The 15,987-nt window shown below is 38.3% G+C and overlaps 1 protein-coding gene across 1 annotated transcript; it reads right to left on the bottom strand.

Moving 5' to 3' along the window:
- Window positions 1–2,459: 2,459 nt before the first annotated feature.
- Window positions 2,460–10,978, bottom strand: LOC143846947 (pleiotropic drug resistance protein 1-like). Its single transcript, XM_077355570.1, has 24 exons — window positions 10,244–10,978; window positions 9,905–10,025; window positions 9,697–9,785; window positions 9,503–9,587; window positions 9,202–9,361; window positions 9,033–9,109; window positions 7,938–7,991; window positions 7,726–7,816; window positions 7,331–7,632; window positions 6,956–7,237; window positions 6,521–6,837; window positions 6,257–6,417; window positions 6,003–6,106; window positions 5,765–5,921; window positions 5,520–5,636; window positions 5,286–5,449; window positions 4,863–5,195; window positions 4,503–4,793; window positions 4,326–4,409; window positions 4,096–4,229; window positions 3,791–4,018; window positions 3,541–3,712; window positions 3,107–3,361; window positions 2,460–3,025 (listed from the first exon to the last, which is right to left on the bottom strand). The coding sequence occupies exons 1-24, from the start codon at window positions 10,669–10,671 to the stop codon at window positions 2,768–2,770; spliced, it is 4,464 nt and encodes a 1,487-aa protein (XP_077211685.1). The 5' UTR covers window positions 10,672–10,978; the 3' UTR covers window positions 2,460–2,767.
- Between the last annotated feature and the right edge of the window lie 5,009 nt (window positions 10,979–15,987).

Raw genomic sequence — 15,987 nt, 5'->3', positions numbered from 1 at the left:
TGTATTTCTTTATTGTTGGAAAGTTGCCTTATTTCCCCACCCAAGTTGGGTTACTTGGGTGGGAAGGCAAAGGGAAAATAGAAAGTCTATTTTTAGGTTTTTTAGAAAACCTAGTTAAAAAAATAGGCTATTGGTTTTCTTCTTTGGCGTGTGAGAACGTGCAAGAGAGAGATAAGAGAGGAGAGAGAAAGAAAGAGAGAAGGAGAAGAAGAAAGTGGGTTTTTTCTTGGATTCCTTTGGAGCTTTCTCGGTTCTTTTTCTTGGATTTTCTCTTGTGGGTTTCTCTCGGGTTTCTCTTGTATACGATCTTGGGTTTGAGAAGCAAGGAAATGGTTGTAGGTTTTGGGTTTGGTTTTAAATCCATTGTAATCCTTGTATATTGTTTTTCTCATAGTGGAAAATCGTATTTCTCGCCTGTGGAGTTAGCTTGGCCGAACCATGTAAAATCTTGGTGTTCATCTTGTGGTATATTTGTTTATTACTTTTATCTTTTCCATTAATTTGTGCACGATTGGATCGGATTGCCCAGCGGATTTTCTCAACAATTTCTATCAAATAAATTTAAGGTGCCAGCCCTAGTTCCTCTGGCTGTAAAAAAATAGAAAAAGAACTGGTCTTGTTAGGGCACTCCTTGAGGTGCATTCGAAATGATACCAAACAGTTGGAGTTAGGTCAGCTAAAGGACACCCAACTTCAATTATTTTCCGTGCCTGGGACAGATATGTCAGCAATCTTCATAAACTTTATGATTTTTTTAATACTTCTTATTGTTGTTGGGAAACTTTTAACAAATAAAAATCGCATGTCAGATTGGCTGATATCTGGGTTATTTTCAAGTTATTTTCTAAGTTATTTTCAACTATAGAATATAGTAGTTTAGCATAATTTATGAGATGATTAATGGGTACAGTGGAGCCCCACTTCATAGGATGATCAAAATCGTTCATTTGTTGGGCCACAATGTAAATAGGTTGTACCTGTAAATCATCTCCATAGGATGATCCTAGCGCTCTCATCTACAGAGGTTTCTATATAGTGCCTGTTAACTTACCAACTTCTCCAATAGCTCAAGCTGTTGGAGAAAGGTAGTATTTAATCTTTTATACTTTAACACTTCCCCTCACGTGTGGCCCCACTTTCTAGGGTTGGCCTACACGTGGCACATGTGGCCCCACTTTTGGATTTAACCATTGCATGTGAATTTTGCTATCAAGGAGGTTTGAACTCGAGACTTTAGCTCTGATACCATGTTAACTAACCAACTTCTCCAATAGCTTAAGCTGTTGGAGAAACTTCTCCAATAGCTTAAGCTGTTGGAGAAACTTCTCCAATAGCTTAAGCTGTTGGAGAAAGGCAGTATTTAATCTTTTATACTTTAACAGTGCCGTCAATCTACAGATCAGTAGGTTAGGATCAACCTACAGAAATTATTTACGCAGAGTTTTAATGATACGGTTTATTGTTGGGTGATTTAATAGGAGCTCGAGTTATATGATTAGAAAATAAAGCATTCGGACTTTTATATGGGATTTGCTATGTAATTTCGCGGAAAAGCCATTTCTAGGCTGACTTTTGCATGAGAGAACAGCCATATCAAATGAATTAATTAACAAGACAAAATTTGCTTTAATGCGGACGGGTGTGGCTCTTTGGCTTAAAGTCATGGGTATGCTCCCAGTGACACGAGTTCGAATCCCTCGTTGTATATCCGATGCCCGTGGTTTACGGGTGATTGTTTGCATCCATAGGATTAGTCCCGTCCTAAATGGTGGTGGGGACACCCTATGTCAGAGAGAGAGAGAGAGAGAGTTTGCTGACAAGTGAGCCTGAGTAGCTGTTGTGGCGTGTTACTGTGGGGCTCACTTCATAGGATGATCCAAACCGTTCATTTGTTGGGCCACAACGGAAATAGAATGTACCCGTAAACTATCCACATAGGATGATCCTAGCCCTCTGATTTAAAAAGGGGCTGTACTTATTTGAAAAATTAATACAGGACTTTCCTCCCACACCTCATTTAAAATATCTTCAAGTACGTGGAAGAGATTCATTATGAATTACAATCCAAAGCTTAAGTTATCTCTTAACATCAAATAGAAAAGGCCAGACCCGCATGTCCATGCCTTGTTTCTGCACGTGTACAACTTTATATGCCAAGCGGTTAGCATACTTCTTAAACCTCCTTAAGAAAGTTTGCTTCTGAGTAGGGTTTTGTGTGGGGTAAGATGATCGAACTCTACTTCAATCGTCAATCAATGTTGGATTCTTAAACTCAAATCCAAATCAAAATACAAATGTTATATTATTTGCAATTTCATGTTTTTTGTTTCTTGATATTTGCAATCTCGAGTACCTCAATAATAGTGATTGCAAATTACAAAGTTCATGATCTAATCTACTTTCGTAAATCTGAGATCGAAAAGATTTTGATTAATGAACTAAAATTTTTAAAGATTTTGATTAATGTCTCTATCCACCAAATAAAAATTCAAGCAAATAAAAATATTACAAAACAATTTATTGTCTCAAGTACCAAATTTGATACATTTAAAAGTGAAAGTACATGAAACTGCATTGTTTGATTCTAGCCCACCCCATGACTATGCTGATATATTCATGAAACAAGCAACAACGCATCGAAAAGAAAACCACAACCATTCATTCACTCAAGGATTCCAAAGTGACTTGTTGTATGTACTAGGAAGCAAAGTGTGTTGATTAGCCGCACCCAGAACAAAAACTCTGATGTACCTTAAAGAATCCAAATCTACCTTCTCTGGAAGTTGAACATCTTGATAGAGAAGGCAAAGACAAATGCAAAGAGAACAGCGAACCCAACAATCACAGCAGCAACCACTGGTAGGAAGTCGTGCTTGAATCCGAAATAACTTGTCACAAATTGAGCTACTGTCTGCGTTGAATCAAGTGGATGGTGTATGTCTCCGAATTGTGACGCAACTAGTCCATACAAGGTCCAGGCGATTGGGCATGCCCAATAATACCATCTCCACCACACAGGAATTCTCTGTAATCAACCAAAAAAAATTAGAGTCACACCATTATGAGGAAGCCCAACACACATGGAGTGGATAAAATCTGAACTTACCGTTCGTGGAATCATAAAACCTGAGAAGATGTTCCATACTGCATAGAATGCCGAGGAAACAATAGCAGCGATGTTGTGATTAGGAGTCACAGCTACTGCCATCATCCCATAGAAAGTGAAGTATAACAATGTGAAGTACATGAAGAACATATACCACAAGAACTTGGCAACTGTCCACTCAAATCCAATCATCGCATACACTATAACCCCATATACCACAGCCTGTGATAGGACATATGGAATCTCAATCATAACCTGCAAATCCGACGCAACAAGGTGAGATGTGAGACAAAAAAGGAAGAAGAGAATTCATAGAGAAATATCAGTACACGCATAAAGAAGATAATCAGTAAAGAAAACTAAATTTGTCGCTATAGAGTTTACACATCAGACCAAGTAAACATAGAAATTCCGATGTAACAGAAAATGATTACCTGTGCAAATGCATATGGTAAGGCAGAATACATTCCAGCAGCTCGCTCTCTGTAAAAAACTGTTCTTTCAACAGCAACCACTGGCTGCACGGATGATGCATTTTGAACCCCAAGGAAGAGAACGGCAGCATACATGGAACCCATTGCATTAAACAGATCTTGTTGCCTCGTCCTGCATTTTCAACACTTGTCAATATTTTCTGCCATCTTTAAGTCCAAACTCAAAATGGGTGCATTAAGTTTCCCTTACGTTTTGGAGCCAAGGTTCCAGAACATGGTCCCAAACATCAAGGCTATGAACATTGTAAAGAAAAATCTCACTGCAACATATGGTGGATTGCGCCAGTATGACCAGTGCTGTTTCCATAGGCATGCCATGCACTGCGTGGGGAAGGACTGAGAATACTGAGTAGGGAAGTGGAGATCCTTCGAACCGGGAGGAGGTTTACTTAGTTCTTTTATCAAAGCTTTGTTCCTCCTACAAAAAATGGTATAAATCAGTAAGATCTAGGAAAAGAAATGGTTGTGATTGCCTTTGGCCATTCTCCAACCCACCTAAACAGTTCCGAATTCTTGTATGCATCGGCAAACTCAACTCCCAAAGCCTCTTCCTGTGCTATTGAAGTCGCCTCCAGCATCCAAGTTGCAGGATTATAACCGTCTTTTATCTTACTGACTCCCTCAATTCCCTTGACAAAATAAAACCTCATTCTATCAGTTCCAGTATTGGGGGAAGTGAGACACTCCTAGTAAATAAAATTCATTTAAATTTTCTACAGCGTCACCTCAAAGTACTTGATCATATGGCAAGAACGGTGACCTAATGGGCCTACGAATATTTCTTCACCCCCTCGCTTCAATAGAAAGAGCTGTAGTCAGGCAGAAAAGACATCAAGAATAGGAATTAGCAAATCAAGCACATAAGAAAAATCACAAGTTCTTTCACTTCAATTACTACTTACCTCATCAAAAGCCTCGAATATGTCGATGCTGGGCTGGTGAATTGTGCACACCACTGTTCTTCCTGTGTCCACAGTGTTCCTAACCGTTCTCATTACAATAGCTGCTGCCCTGGCATCGAGCCCAGAGGTTGGCTCGTCCATGAATATTATGGAGGGGTTTGCAACAAGCTCAACAGCAATGGTTAGCCTCTTACGCTGCTCAGTTGAAAGCCCACTGACACCAGGCAATCCAACGAGTGCTTCCCTCAATGGTGACAACTCTACAAGATACATGACCTCCTCGATGAACATCTGCACTCATCAGTTTAGCAGTCAGTAGATGCCAAAGGGCTTAAGCAAAAGAGAGATGTAGCTCCTAACCTTTCTAGTCGTAGAATTAACTTCAGGGGGTAACCGAAGCCATGCAGAGTAGATGAGAGACTCATAGACAGTGACATTTGGAGAGTGGATGTCGTTCTGTTCGCAGTATCCTGATATGCGAGCAAATGTTTCCTGGTTCTTGGGATAGCCAGATATGGAGATGTTTCCTTCTATATATCCACCTGTTTTCCTTCCCGCTAAAACATCCATTAGAGTAGTCTTACCAGCACCACTAATACCCATTAATGCCGTAAGAACACCTGGTCTGAAAGCTCCACTCACACCCTTCAGGAGCTCTAATCTATCTTCCGGAATGCCTTGGGATTTCATCTCCTGTGGTTTCAAATATAATAAGAAAAGCATGCGAAGAAATCCACGACCTCAGAAAAATAGATGTTCAGTTTATTTGAAACTTGAAGCAACCTGTGGCATGTCTACGGAGTATCTGACATCGTCAAAAGTGATGGAAAGAGGTGCAAATGGAAGAACCATCCCTTTCTTGTTCTGACTAGGATCGGCAATGCCTCCTGTCTGTGTAGATGTTGACCCATGTGCGATATTGGTTCTCCTACTTCCATTTTCTCTTTCTGTACTGACAAAGATTGAATTAGATGACATCCTTGAAGTATAAATTATCAATGGATTGATTGATCTTACCTTCCGAGGTGGTAGAGCTCTTCCCTCTTGACGATAGCTCGATAACCTCTCCTGTTCTGTTGGCATGTTTCTCGTTTAAGGTGTCTTCAGATAAAATTGCTTGAGCACCTCCCCATGCTGCAGTCATTAGATCTAACTATCAGAACATGCTAGTGAGTGGTTCTTACTTGATTATTGTTTAAACTCCAAATATTTGTGAGAAATCTTATTGGATTATTGTTGCCCATCAGGGGTAGAAAACTCACGGTTGAGATAAGAAAGAGTCACAGTAAAAAGGCCATTAAATAGGAAGACATATCCAACTAATGCGCCTACACCGATCCAATACCAGTGCGCTTCAGGAAAGACTCCACGAGACTTTAAAACTTGCACTCCCAATGTTTCTGTGGATCCATTACGGCCCTGTAATAAATTCCAAAAAAAGCTTGAGCTGATTTTCCTGCTCAAATTGAGAAATCTCTAACTTCATAATAAGAGTCTTACATGACTCCAACTTTTCCCAAGGAATTCATTAACAGCAATTGCATTCTGGCCATACATCAAGGGTGAGATCCAGTATCCCCATATCCACCATTTTTTCACATCCTCTGTGGCAAAATAATATAGAAATAAAAAATGTGGTCAATTCATACAAGCACAATAAGGAACTTTCCAGTTCATCAGTGTTCTTAAAGTTGATGAAGCCTAAGCATATTAGAAATTAGTAAAAGAGCATCTTTTGTTTGTGTATACAGTACCTCGAGACAAGATGAATCCACCCAAAATCAAAAATGTAACCAGCCCAAAAGAACCAAATGTGTTTGCGACAATCATGTCCCTACCCAATGCAGCAAGGAACCGGAACAGTCCAGAGGCCATCTGATTAATGCATAGGAGTAGCAGATATTGTTTCAGAAACCTGTAACAAGAACATTTTGCATCATTGGCGAAAAATATTGGAAGAGGAAAAAAGTACAAAATAATTGGAAATATGCTGTTATAATCTCCTTCCTTTTTCGTACCTCTCAATATTGGGATCAAAGCCGATAACATAATAAGTCATAAAAACCCAGACAGCCACCTCCATAAAGGATATGGGGATCTTGAGGATCCATGCAGGTAGAGAGTATGCCCATGAAGGGTAGAAAAGGAGGTCTCTTTGCTTGTAGAAAACAGGAAGTTTAGCAATGGTCATAGCAAGCTCTGCGAATCCGTTAAACATAATCGAGACAAGTGAGAAAAACAGAGCACCCATATAAATTCCCCCATCGTCTACTGTCTCGTGGTGCATCTCTGTGCGCAAGAAGACCGTCATTGTGATTGTTCCAATAATTATAATCTGAAAGGAAGAACAGAAGAGTTTAGTGGTTTAGTCCCTCGTAGTTCAAGAACAGCGTTGTCTAGTGGTTTAGTCTGTTTTAATTTAAGAACAACATTTTGGGGATACAATTACTCACTTGTGATGTTTTGAAGATGTAGACAAATGAGTTCCTCTTCATCAGCAAATATTCTCTGGCGATGCAGGCCCTCAATAGCTCCTTCTTGCTAACACCATATTTAGAAGTTGTCAAAGCAGCAGGATGACTCCTGGTCTTGTCAAATGGGATGGAAAGTTCATCTCCTAATTTCCGACCGACATGAAATGATTGGAATGCTTCTGCAAATTCTTTGACTGGAACAAAGTTGTATGACTCATCTTTACGTACCCAATACTGCTGTTGATCTTTCCCTGATGTCACCTATTAGTGGAAAAGAAGAAAACTTTCCATTCAAGACACGAGATAAAGTAAGGAGAACTGGAAAGAGGAAGCAAACCAGTTTGGGCAACTTACTTCCTGCAAGAAGTCTGCAACACCTTTTCTCTCGGGGCATTTGAAGCCCAATGATTCAAAAAACTCAAGAACATTTTCACGGGGACCCTGATACACTATTTCCCCTTCCGAGAGAAGAATAATGTCATCAAAGAGATCATAAGTCTCTGGTGCTGGCTGAAGCAGAGAAATAACAGCTGTCCCATTCATAATATGAATGGATTTCCTGAGAGAATTAACAATCTGGAAGGTAGTGGAACTGTCCAAGCCAGTGGATATCTCATCCATGAATAGCGCTCTTGCGGGTCCAACAAGCATCTCCCCTTTATGTGACAACAGTCCCAAAAGTTTTAATCCAAATTCTTTGTGAAGTTGCAAGAATAACAAATCTATTTTCAGTGTACTAGTTTTTCTACCTGTTGTAACACGTTTTTTCTGTCCTCCGGAAATTCCCCTCACCATTTCATCTCCTACCATGGTATCAGCACAGATGTCTAGTCCCAAAATCTGCAGTTTTATGAGGGAAAAGAAAAAGGAAAGAAAAGCATTCATCCATGTGCTTTTGAAATCTTTCTTCATAACTGTCAATAGAATTTAGAAATGACATTTCTCTAGCATAAGAACATACCTTCAGAATATAATCAGTGACTACACTGGCCTCCTGCCCTCCCAATGCAGCTGCCTGCAACAATGGACACAGGAAAACAGTGTCATAAGCTTCCAAAGAAATCAAGTTTTGCCAAACTACCTACAGAGATAACCCTTAAATATGGAAAAGCCTGGGATGATCCTAATACACTATCTGATAATTGCATACAGATTGCATGTCGGAAATTTGCATAGATGGAATCAAGCTCTACAGATCAAACAGACCCCACAGAACCTGTAAGCCAATTTGGTCTTGCGCTGATGGAGCCAATACCAACCGATATAACATACTAAAGAAGATTCAAGAGTGCCATTCTATCTCGATACAGAATATTGAAAAGCTGGTGGTGATTTTCAAAGTGGATTCCCCTCCGGTTGGGTGGCTGAAACTAAATTTTGATGGCAGTGCTAAAGGGAATCCAGGCCAGGCTAGTAAAGATGGAATCATTAGGGATGCTAATGGCACTTTGATGATGTCATTCTCAGGTCCAGCCAGTGAATGTGATGCAAACAAGGTGGAAGCTAAAGCTCTTCTTTGGGGACTTAGGTGCTACAATGATGCAAAGCTTGGCCCCCTTATCATTGAAGGTGACTCAACTAATGTATGGGCATCAAACAAGGTGATCACCCATGGAAGATTTCAAGCATTATAGCCGAGATAAAGACTTCATCCAGAAAATCATCCCCAGCATTGTATGGTTTCTGTATCTGGATTACTTAGTATTAATAAAATGGCTATCTTTCTCAGAAAAAAAAAAAAAAAAAACTCAACTCAACTCAACAAAGCCTTTGTCCCAAACTAGTTGGGGTCGGCTAAATGAATCCTTTAGAAAAATTTCATGAAGAAGGTGAAAGGAATCATTTTCTTCATTTTCATGAAGAAAAATTTCAGAGCCACGCTCTAATCCTAGTTCTAGTTGGGTTCTACTACGTGGATCATTTTCTTCCATTCTATCCTATCTAAGGTCATGTTATGTGTTATGTTCCTAGCTATCAAGTCTTTCCTCATCAAAAAAAAAAAAAACCTCTATATTTGATAGGAAAGGATTGTTTTGAAAAGAAGCTCCTAACTCACCTTCATGTAGACATCAATATCAGGATCTGGCTTAATATTCGCCTCCTTCTCTCTTCTTGACAGCTCCATTAACATTTCTGAAAATCATCATTATGATAAAGAAACAAATGCTTCAAGCTCTATGAAACTCACTAACTACCGTGCATCAAATCAATCATGCCTAACATACCGTAACCAGTTCCGACCCCTTGGCATCTTGCAGAGAAAGCTAAGGTTTCTCTTACTGTCATTTCCCCTATATGGAGATCATGCTGACTGATATAAGCAGCTGCCCTCTGAGGCACAAACTCCTCCATTCCATGCCCATTGTAAGTTATTCGACCAGAAACCTGTTTTTTTTTTTTTTTCAGTAGAATCACCCATTAGTTTTTTTGAATCTGTACAAGAAATGATTCTCCCAAGGTGAAGAAATTATAACAACTAATAATCAATTCTCTCCAATGAGGCAGAAAAATATACAATACTCTTACCTTCAGATCTGAACTGAGCTTCCCGGCCAATGCTAACAGTAAAGTAGTCTTCCCTGAGCTTGGGGGTCCTAAAAGCAAAGTCATTCTGCAAGATTTACACACAGTTCAATTAGTTACATAAAGAATCAATGTAAGAGAAGGAAATCAGAACAAATTAAAATTCAGTTTGTGATCTGAAGGACACCCTTCTTTACCTGCAAGGCTTGATAATTCCACTAACATCATGAAGGATTGGCACTGGTTTCTTTCGACTAGGAAGAATACGAAGAGAGTTCAATAATGCCTTCAGATGTAAAAGTGATAAACAAGATCAGTACCATTTATGAACAAGAGTATAAGCACAACAGGAACCAAAATCCACTTTTTCTTCCTGTGAGTTGATGAGCTATATATGCGAATTACCTCCACCATATTAATAGAAGTATTGTAGAGAGTAGGCAAAGCTCTGCCTCCCACATAGGCTTCTGCATCGATATTCAAATGCTCAAACCGAACTTCAATTGTGGGAATATCAATTCCAACTCTGAACAGAAACAAGAAAAAAAAAACCCAACAAGGATAGGTTAATAAAATGCTAATAAATAAGAGAAATTCAACTTCAATTGTGGGAATATCAATTCTAACTTTGAATAGAAACAAGAAGAAAATAACACAACAACGAGAAATTAATAAAATGCTAATAAATATGAAAAATTCAGACACCCAGAACAACTAAGTAGGAAAAAAAGAACAAATACTTACTGGTTGATGCGGTTTTTTAGTTTCAACAAGAACTTCTCATTATCATCCTCTGAAGCTCCAATTAATCTATCGATCAAACTCTTCTTATCTTCGAATCCAAGATTCTGAATATCAACCTCCTTATGATCACCGGCGGCTCCGGCTAATATCCCTTTTCTTATACGATTGTAAGTTGGCAGTTTTTCTAGAGCAGCCCATTTCAGAGCTTCTTCATCGTCTTCTTCACGGGAAGATCTAGAGAATACTTCCACTGTGCTGTGTCTCCATACCGAAGAATTTCTACGTAAACTACCCACTCTATAGAGATCAGCTGAATCCATTACACCACGGAAAATAGAAAAAAAGTCAAAAAACAGAAAAAAAAACCCAACAAAACCCAGCAGAATGCTTAAAGTTTTAGGCCATGAAACTGTTAATTTTGTCTGCATCTAAAGAGAAAAAAAGGACTAAGCAAAGGATTCTCTCTGTTCTTTTCTCTTTCTCAACAAAGAAGACTAGTCTCTCTCTCTGTCTGCTCTAAATAGGAGGTCAATGGAACAACAAAACCCAACAAAAGTGAGAAAGAATTATCATCTTCAGGCCAAGAAATCTTGTCAAATGTGCTTCTTATTTTCAATGGGAAGTTTAAGGGGTCATGATAGATTGGAAAAATGAATCGTTTTATATTTCTCTATGTATTGAGACAGTGGAGAGTATAGAGAGCCAGCTCTGCTCTTCAATATTATATGATTTTTTGAACGGTCCTCAATGGCCCCATGACTTTGAATATCTCGAGCTGTTTCACACACACAGAGAGAGAGAGAGAGAGAGAGAGAGAGAGAGAGGGTTCATAATGGCACTCTTAACTCTATTAGACACTTATTTAGTAGACTGATGATATCATTTTGAGAATTTTAATAGCTAAGTAAAAAAGTATAATTATTGCCATTTCACAAAAAAGTAAAAAAGTATGGTGACAGAGGAAAGTGTTCTGCGCTGCAGTGGTTTGTAACGCCTCCCATTGGTCTCTTTTTCTGGGCCTGCAAGATAGACCCTCTAAACAAACCAATGGGAGGTGGTATAAACCACTAAAACGTCCCTGTGCGCAGCGCAGGAACACTTTTCTCGAATTAAAAGAGACAATTTTTTATTAATAATCTCAGCCATTGTTAAAAATTGAATAGAAGGTGTAGTGCAACTGTGCAGCGGAGGACCAACGCGGAAACGGACATAGAGCGTATATGCATATCTTGATTTTGATAAAGACGTGCCTCCCTATACTTATCTCTCTCTTTTTTTCAAACTTGTTGCTAACGGCTATCATTGTAATATAATGAAATGAGCCCACTATGGCATAGTGGGTCCTACATTTGGATGATCTGAACCGGTCATTTGACATGTCTTGCATTGGATCACTTATGGTGAGACAATCGCACTAATTGCCTGTGCAAACACCCAATTGTGTATACTTTTACTCATTGAACATCAATGGTGAAATATACATCCCGAAGGCTCTCAAGTCGACGTTCCGCAGGCTTGCTATACTAATAGGGGCCTCCCAGCTCAAATGCTAGTAATTGGAAGTTACGATTTGATGATTCTCATGATTTTTGGGCTGCAAAATATCTAAAGTGAGGCCTGTCAAATGGACGGTTCAGATTATTCAATGGTGGGACCCACTATGTTATGGTAGCTATGCCCCACTGTACTATGATGAGGACACGCCCCATCGAAGCATCCCTTATCCATAGCAAATTAAGTGTTTGATAATTAAGGAGTGCCACTATCGAAACAAGAAGTTTTGACATCATTTCTAATTTAATTTAAGAATAAGGTGAAGGAGGGAAATGATAATTCCACCCTCTTCTCTGTATTTCCAGGGTTAAAGGCAAGCAAAAGGATTTGGAAATGCAGCAAAGTTTAGGAAAAGAAGATCCAGAGGTGACAGAAATGCTGGAAAAAGGGGTGGACATATTGTTTCCTACATCCATTGGGAAGAGTAGTTACAATACTCTTTTCACCATTCATTGATTAATATCATTTTTCTATTTAAAAGATCAAAGCACTAAAAAATTAAGGGATTTGGCATCTAGCTTCTGTTCAAAGGTATAAGAATTTGATTTTCACCGGAACCCCATGTGAATTCTTTCTATTTTTTTTAGTGCCACTTGAAGCGTTTGAGTGTTATACACATACATTATGTATTATTTTCTTTACTTTCAACTTTTCAAGCATGGAAAATCTCAAGAAAGCAACAAGGTGTTCTTTGCCACTTTCAAACAACTCCGCATGGAATAGGTTTTCTTCTACTAGAATATGAAAAAGCTACTGATAAGGCAATTAAACAGCTGACAAATGTTATTACAGTTCCCTTGGTAATTCAATTAAAAATGGGTTTTGCTAACCAGTGACCATTTAGATGCTCTTGTAAACATCATTTTACACATGCTTTGAGAGGAAAAAAGCAAGGGGGGGAGGAGGGGATGTCCTTTGATTTCACCTGTTTCGGCGCGTGCTTTATAAAGGGCCCTATTTTTATAGTTCCTATGATGCACTTGGAGCTTACGGGCAGAAACGAATCAATTTAGATAGTCCTTTGTGGCTCCGGTGGCGACTAGATCAACATTTCATTGCCCCGAGAAAAGTTCCCATCGAAGTTCAATATGAATCTTTGGGTACCCATCGTGAGATTTCACGGTCTTCAAAACTTGTGTAAATTTAAATGCTCCTTAACACTTTTAAATCGGGATTCCTGTTTCTTCGTATTCGAGTTCTTTTCTTGGCTGTGTTGCACCCTTGCACGCGTCACAATAAAGGGTATCCTCTTTCTTTACAAAATGGATTCCCGTTTTGTTATCAGGCCTAAAAAGGAAAAGACAAGGTGAGTTTGTACAATTATTAAAACATGGTAGTGCAAATATCAGTAGCCTACAAAAAAAATGCTAAAAAGAAAGTAATGGTTACGCTACTTCCTAAATGACACTTATTAACATAATTACGTCCCACTTCTGCCTCCTTTACATGATTTGACCCTTCAACTCATACGAAAACAATAAGTCCGGTTTGAGACCACCTTGATCGGATGATCCTAAGCCCTTGATTTACAAGCTCTGTTCAGGGATCACCCAAGAAATGGTAAGCCATTGATTTTATTTTATTTTAATTCTTTTATCTTTTATTGTGTTGGTGCGGCTTACATGGACGAACAGTGGAAAAACTAGAGTGGGCCCACATTATATAGGATTATCCAAATCCCAACTTAAATATACCCTGCCCAGAAGACATTAATTAATCCCCATACAATGATCCTAACCCTATGATCTATCGAGGGATGGCACATTAGATAACTGATCCTAACCCTTCAATCCTCATAGAATTATACTAACCCTCCAATACATGCAAAAACTCGGAAAAAAGAAGCTAAATAAAGTAAAATAAAGGCCTTTCAAAACGAGTTTTGTTTTGAAAATGATGCTAAGGGCACTTGTTAAGGTGCATAGGAGATGCTATTTTACACATCTTTTGATTATAAATTCACAGAAAATGAGTATTTTTATCAAACAGTGAGTAAAATGATTGGAAAATATCATTCCCAAATGAAAATATAGTCAATGACTTGAAATGATGAAAATACCCTTTCGGGGGATTAAATTTTCGAAAGTAGCATGAAGTATAACTCTGATCACATTGAAATAGTGATTCAACACTGAAAATGACCAAAAGTCAATTGTCGCTACCACATGAAGTATAACTCTCAACCATGGTTTTAAATTTCGACCGAAATTTCTGTCCAAAATTTTGGATTTTGGTCGAGACCGAAACCGAAATAGCTGAAATTTACAAAATTTCAGTAAAAATTTAAGAAATTTCGGTCAAAATTTTGTTAATTTCGGCAAAATTTGTTGAAAAATATTAATTTTTTACTCTTTACAAAGTTTCAATCGAAATCACCGAAATTTTAGTAATTTCGGTTGAAATTTCATCCCAAAAAAAAAAAACGGTATTTCTAGCGCGTGTACCAAATTTCGACCAAAATTTCAAGATTTCGGCTGAAATTTCAGTTTCAGATAAGTCATAAATTTTAGCCGAAACCAAAATTTAAAACCATGCTCTCAACAATGATTTAAGAAACTAAATTTTGTAAAATTGAAGGAATGATAAATGCCGCTGATGTGGATGTAATGGGGGCACCCTTGAGTTTAGGATTCCACTTAAAACTAATGTACTTATGAACTATGATGTCACTCGTCAACCGGGTTTGATCTTTCCACCACCTTTTCAAGCATTTCCACCTGTTGTTGTTTGTGTTTCCCTAAAAATGAGTGTGTTTCCATCTCCTTTTGTTTGTCTCCTTGAATATAAAGTTTATTTCAGGAAAAGACAAACAAAACAGAGTGGAAATGCTGGGAAAGGGGGTATAAATATCATTTGTGTATATGTTATTGTATTATTATTTACATGTAAGCATTATTGTCCCTGACATTCCCAATTGCTGGCATGTGACACCCATGAACAATATCTTTAACCCTGGTTTAAGTAAATGATATGAGGACACACTTGTGTTAGGATTGTTCCAAACATTCCTTTCTAGCCCACACTGGAGTGCTCTCCGAGTGTTCTTGTTCCTGTGTTTCTTACTCCTTACCATGGCAAATCTTTATGAAACAACTCGGGTGAGAAGAAAAAGGTGTTAAGTCACCCGCTTGGCCCAACCTTAGACACTCTAACATCCTTTTTCAAACCTGCTTCCATTCGAGTCAAGAGATATATAAATAGACTCAATCCCTTGCACTGATTGTGGGGCGTTTGTAGTAGCGAGTTATGCATACCAATCATTCTTATTACTACTACATCCAATCTCCAGGTCCCTATGCGAAGGAAAAAGAATTCCACATTCTTCTTTTTAGGAAGGGAGGTTAGGAAAGGGTGCCAATATCAAAATAAAGAATTATCGAGAGCATCTTCCCTTATCCTTCCAATCTTCGAAAGGAGCGACCATAAAAAGTACGGGGATACGCACATTAGCTGCCCAATTCCCAACGCAAAATGTGCAATATTTTACTAGTAAGATTCTCAAACATTATGGCATTCCCATGTGCATATTTTTTAAAAAAAATACAACACATGGACAGCTAAACTAATGTACGTTCTTTACAAAGATTTTAATTGATTACAGGGATGAACATAATAAACAAATGGAAGTTGTAAGTCCAAGACAAGCAACCTTTTAGTTTAAGAAAATCGATTTTGGACTGTGAGATTAGCATCAATTGTTATTAGGTTGCTCTTATCAGGAAATGATATTTCCTCCCCTTCTCTACTATTTCTACACCTTTTATTTGTCTTTTCCTGAAAATGGTTGTCTTTTCACTCCCTTTTGTTTGAATTTTACAGGGAAAATGAAGCTGTTTGCCTGAAAAAAAAAAAAAAAAACTAACAAATAGATGTGGAGAGAGAGGGAGAGAGAAAGAGAGAAATTGTTTAAAATCTAAAGTTTTGCTTTTGTTACAGGCACCATGTGGTCTAGGCTAGCTGTGGGGTGTAATTCGGGTAACAATGTGATGTTTTAAAATTTTAATTTCTGCTATGCACGTGAACAAATCTTATACTACACGGTGTATTATTTTGCTAATTCATGACGAGACTAACACAAACCCCTGTAATCTCAACAGGAAAACCTTATATAAATCATTGAAAAAATAAAAACAAAAAAAATATGCCATGACCACTCACTCCCTTGTATTGGATTTTTCCATTTAACAACC

Source organism: Tasmannia lanceolata, unplaced genomic scaffold, assembly GCF_043159265.1.
Source record: "Tasmannia lanceolata isolate RefF3 unplaced genomic scaffold, GAP_Taslan_0.1 ptg000015l, whole genome shotgun sequence".
Taxonomy (NCBI): domain Eukaryota; kingdom Viridiplantae; phylum Streptophyta; class Magnoliopsida; order Canellales; family Winteraceae; genus Tasmannia; species Tasmannia lanceolata.
This window is presented reverse-complemented; position numbering and strand designations above follow the sequence as displayed.

Excerpts from the sequence above, each read along its gene's own strand:
- LOC143846947 (XM_077355570.1), bottom strand. The coding sequence starts at position 10,671 with ATGCAGACAAAATTAACAGTTTCATGGCCTAAAACTTTAAGCATTCTG. Across the intron at positions 10,026-10,243 it reads CTAAAAAACCGCATCAACCA|AGTTGGAATTGATATTCCCA; the intron begins GTAAGTATTTGT and ends GTTTCTGTTCAG. Across the intron at positions 3,713-3,790 it reads TGGAACCTTGGCTCCAAAAC|GACGAGGCAACAAGATCTGT; the intron begins GTAAGGGAAACT and ends TTGAAAATGCAG.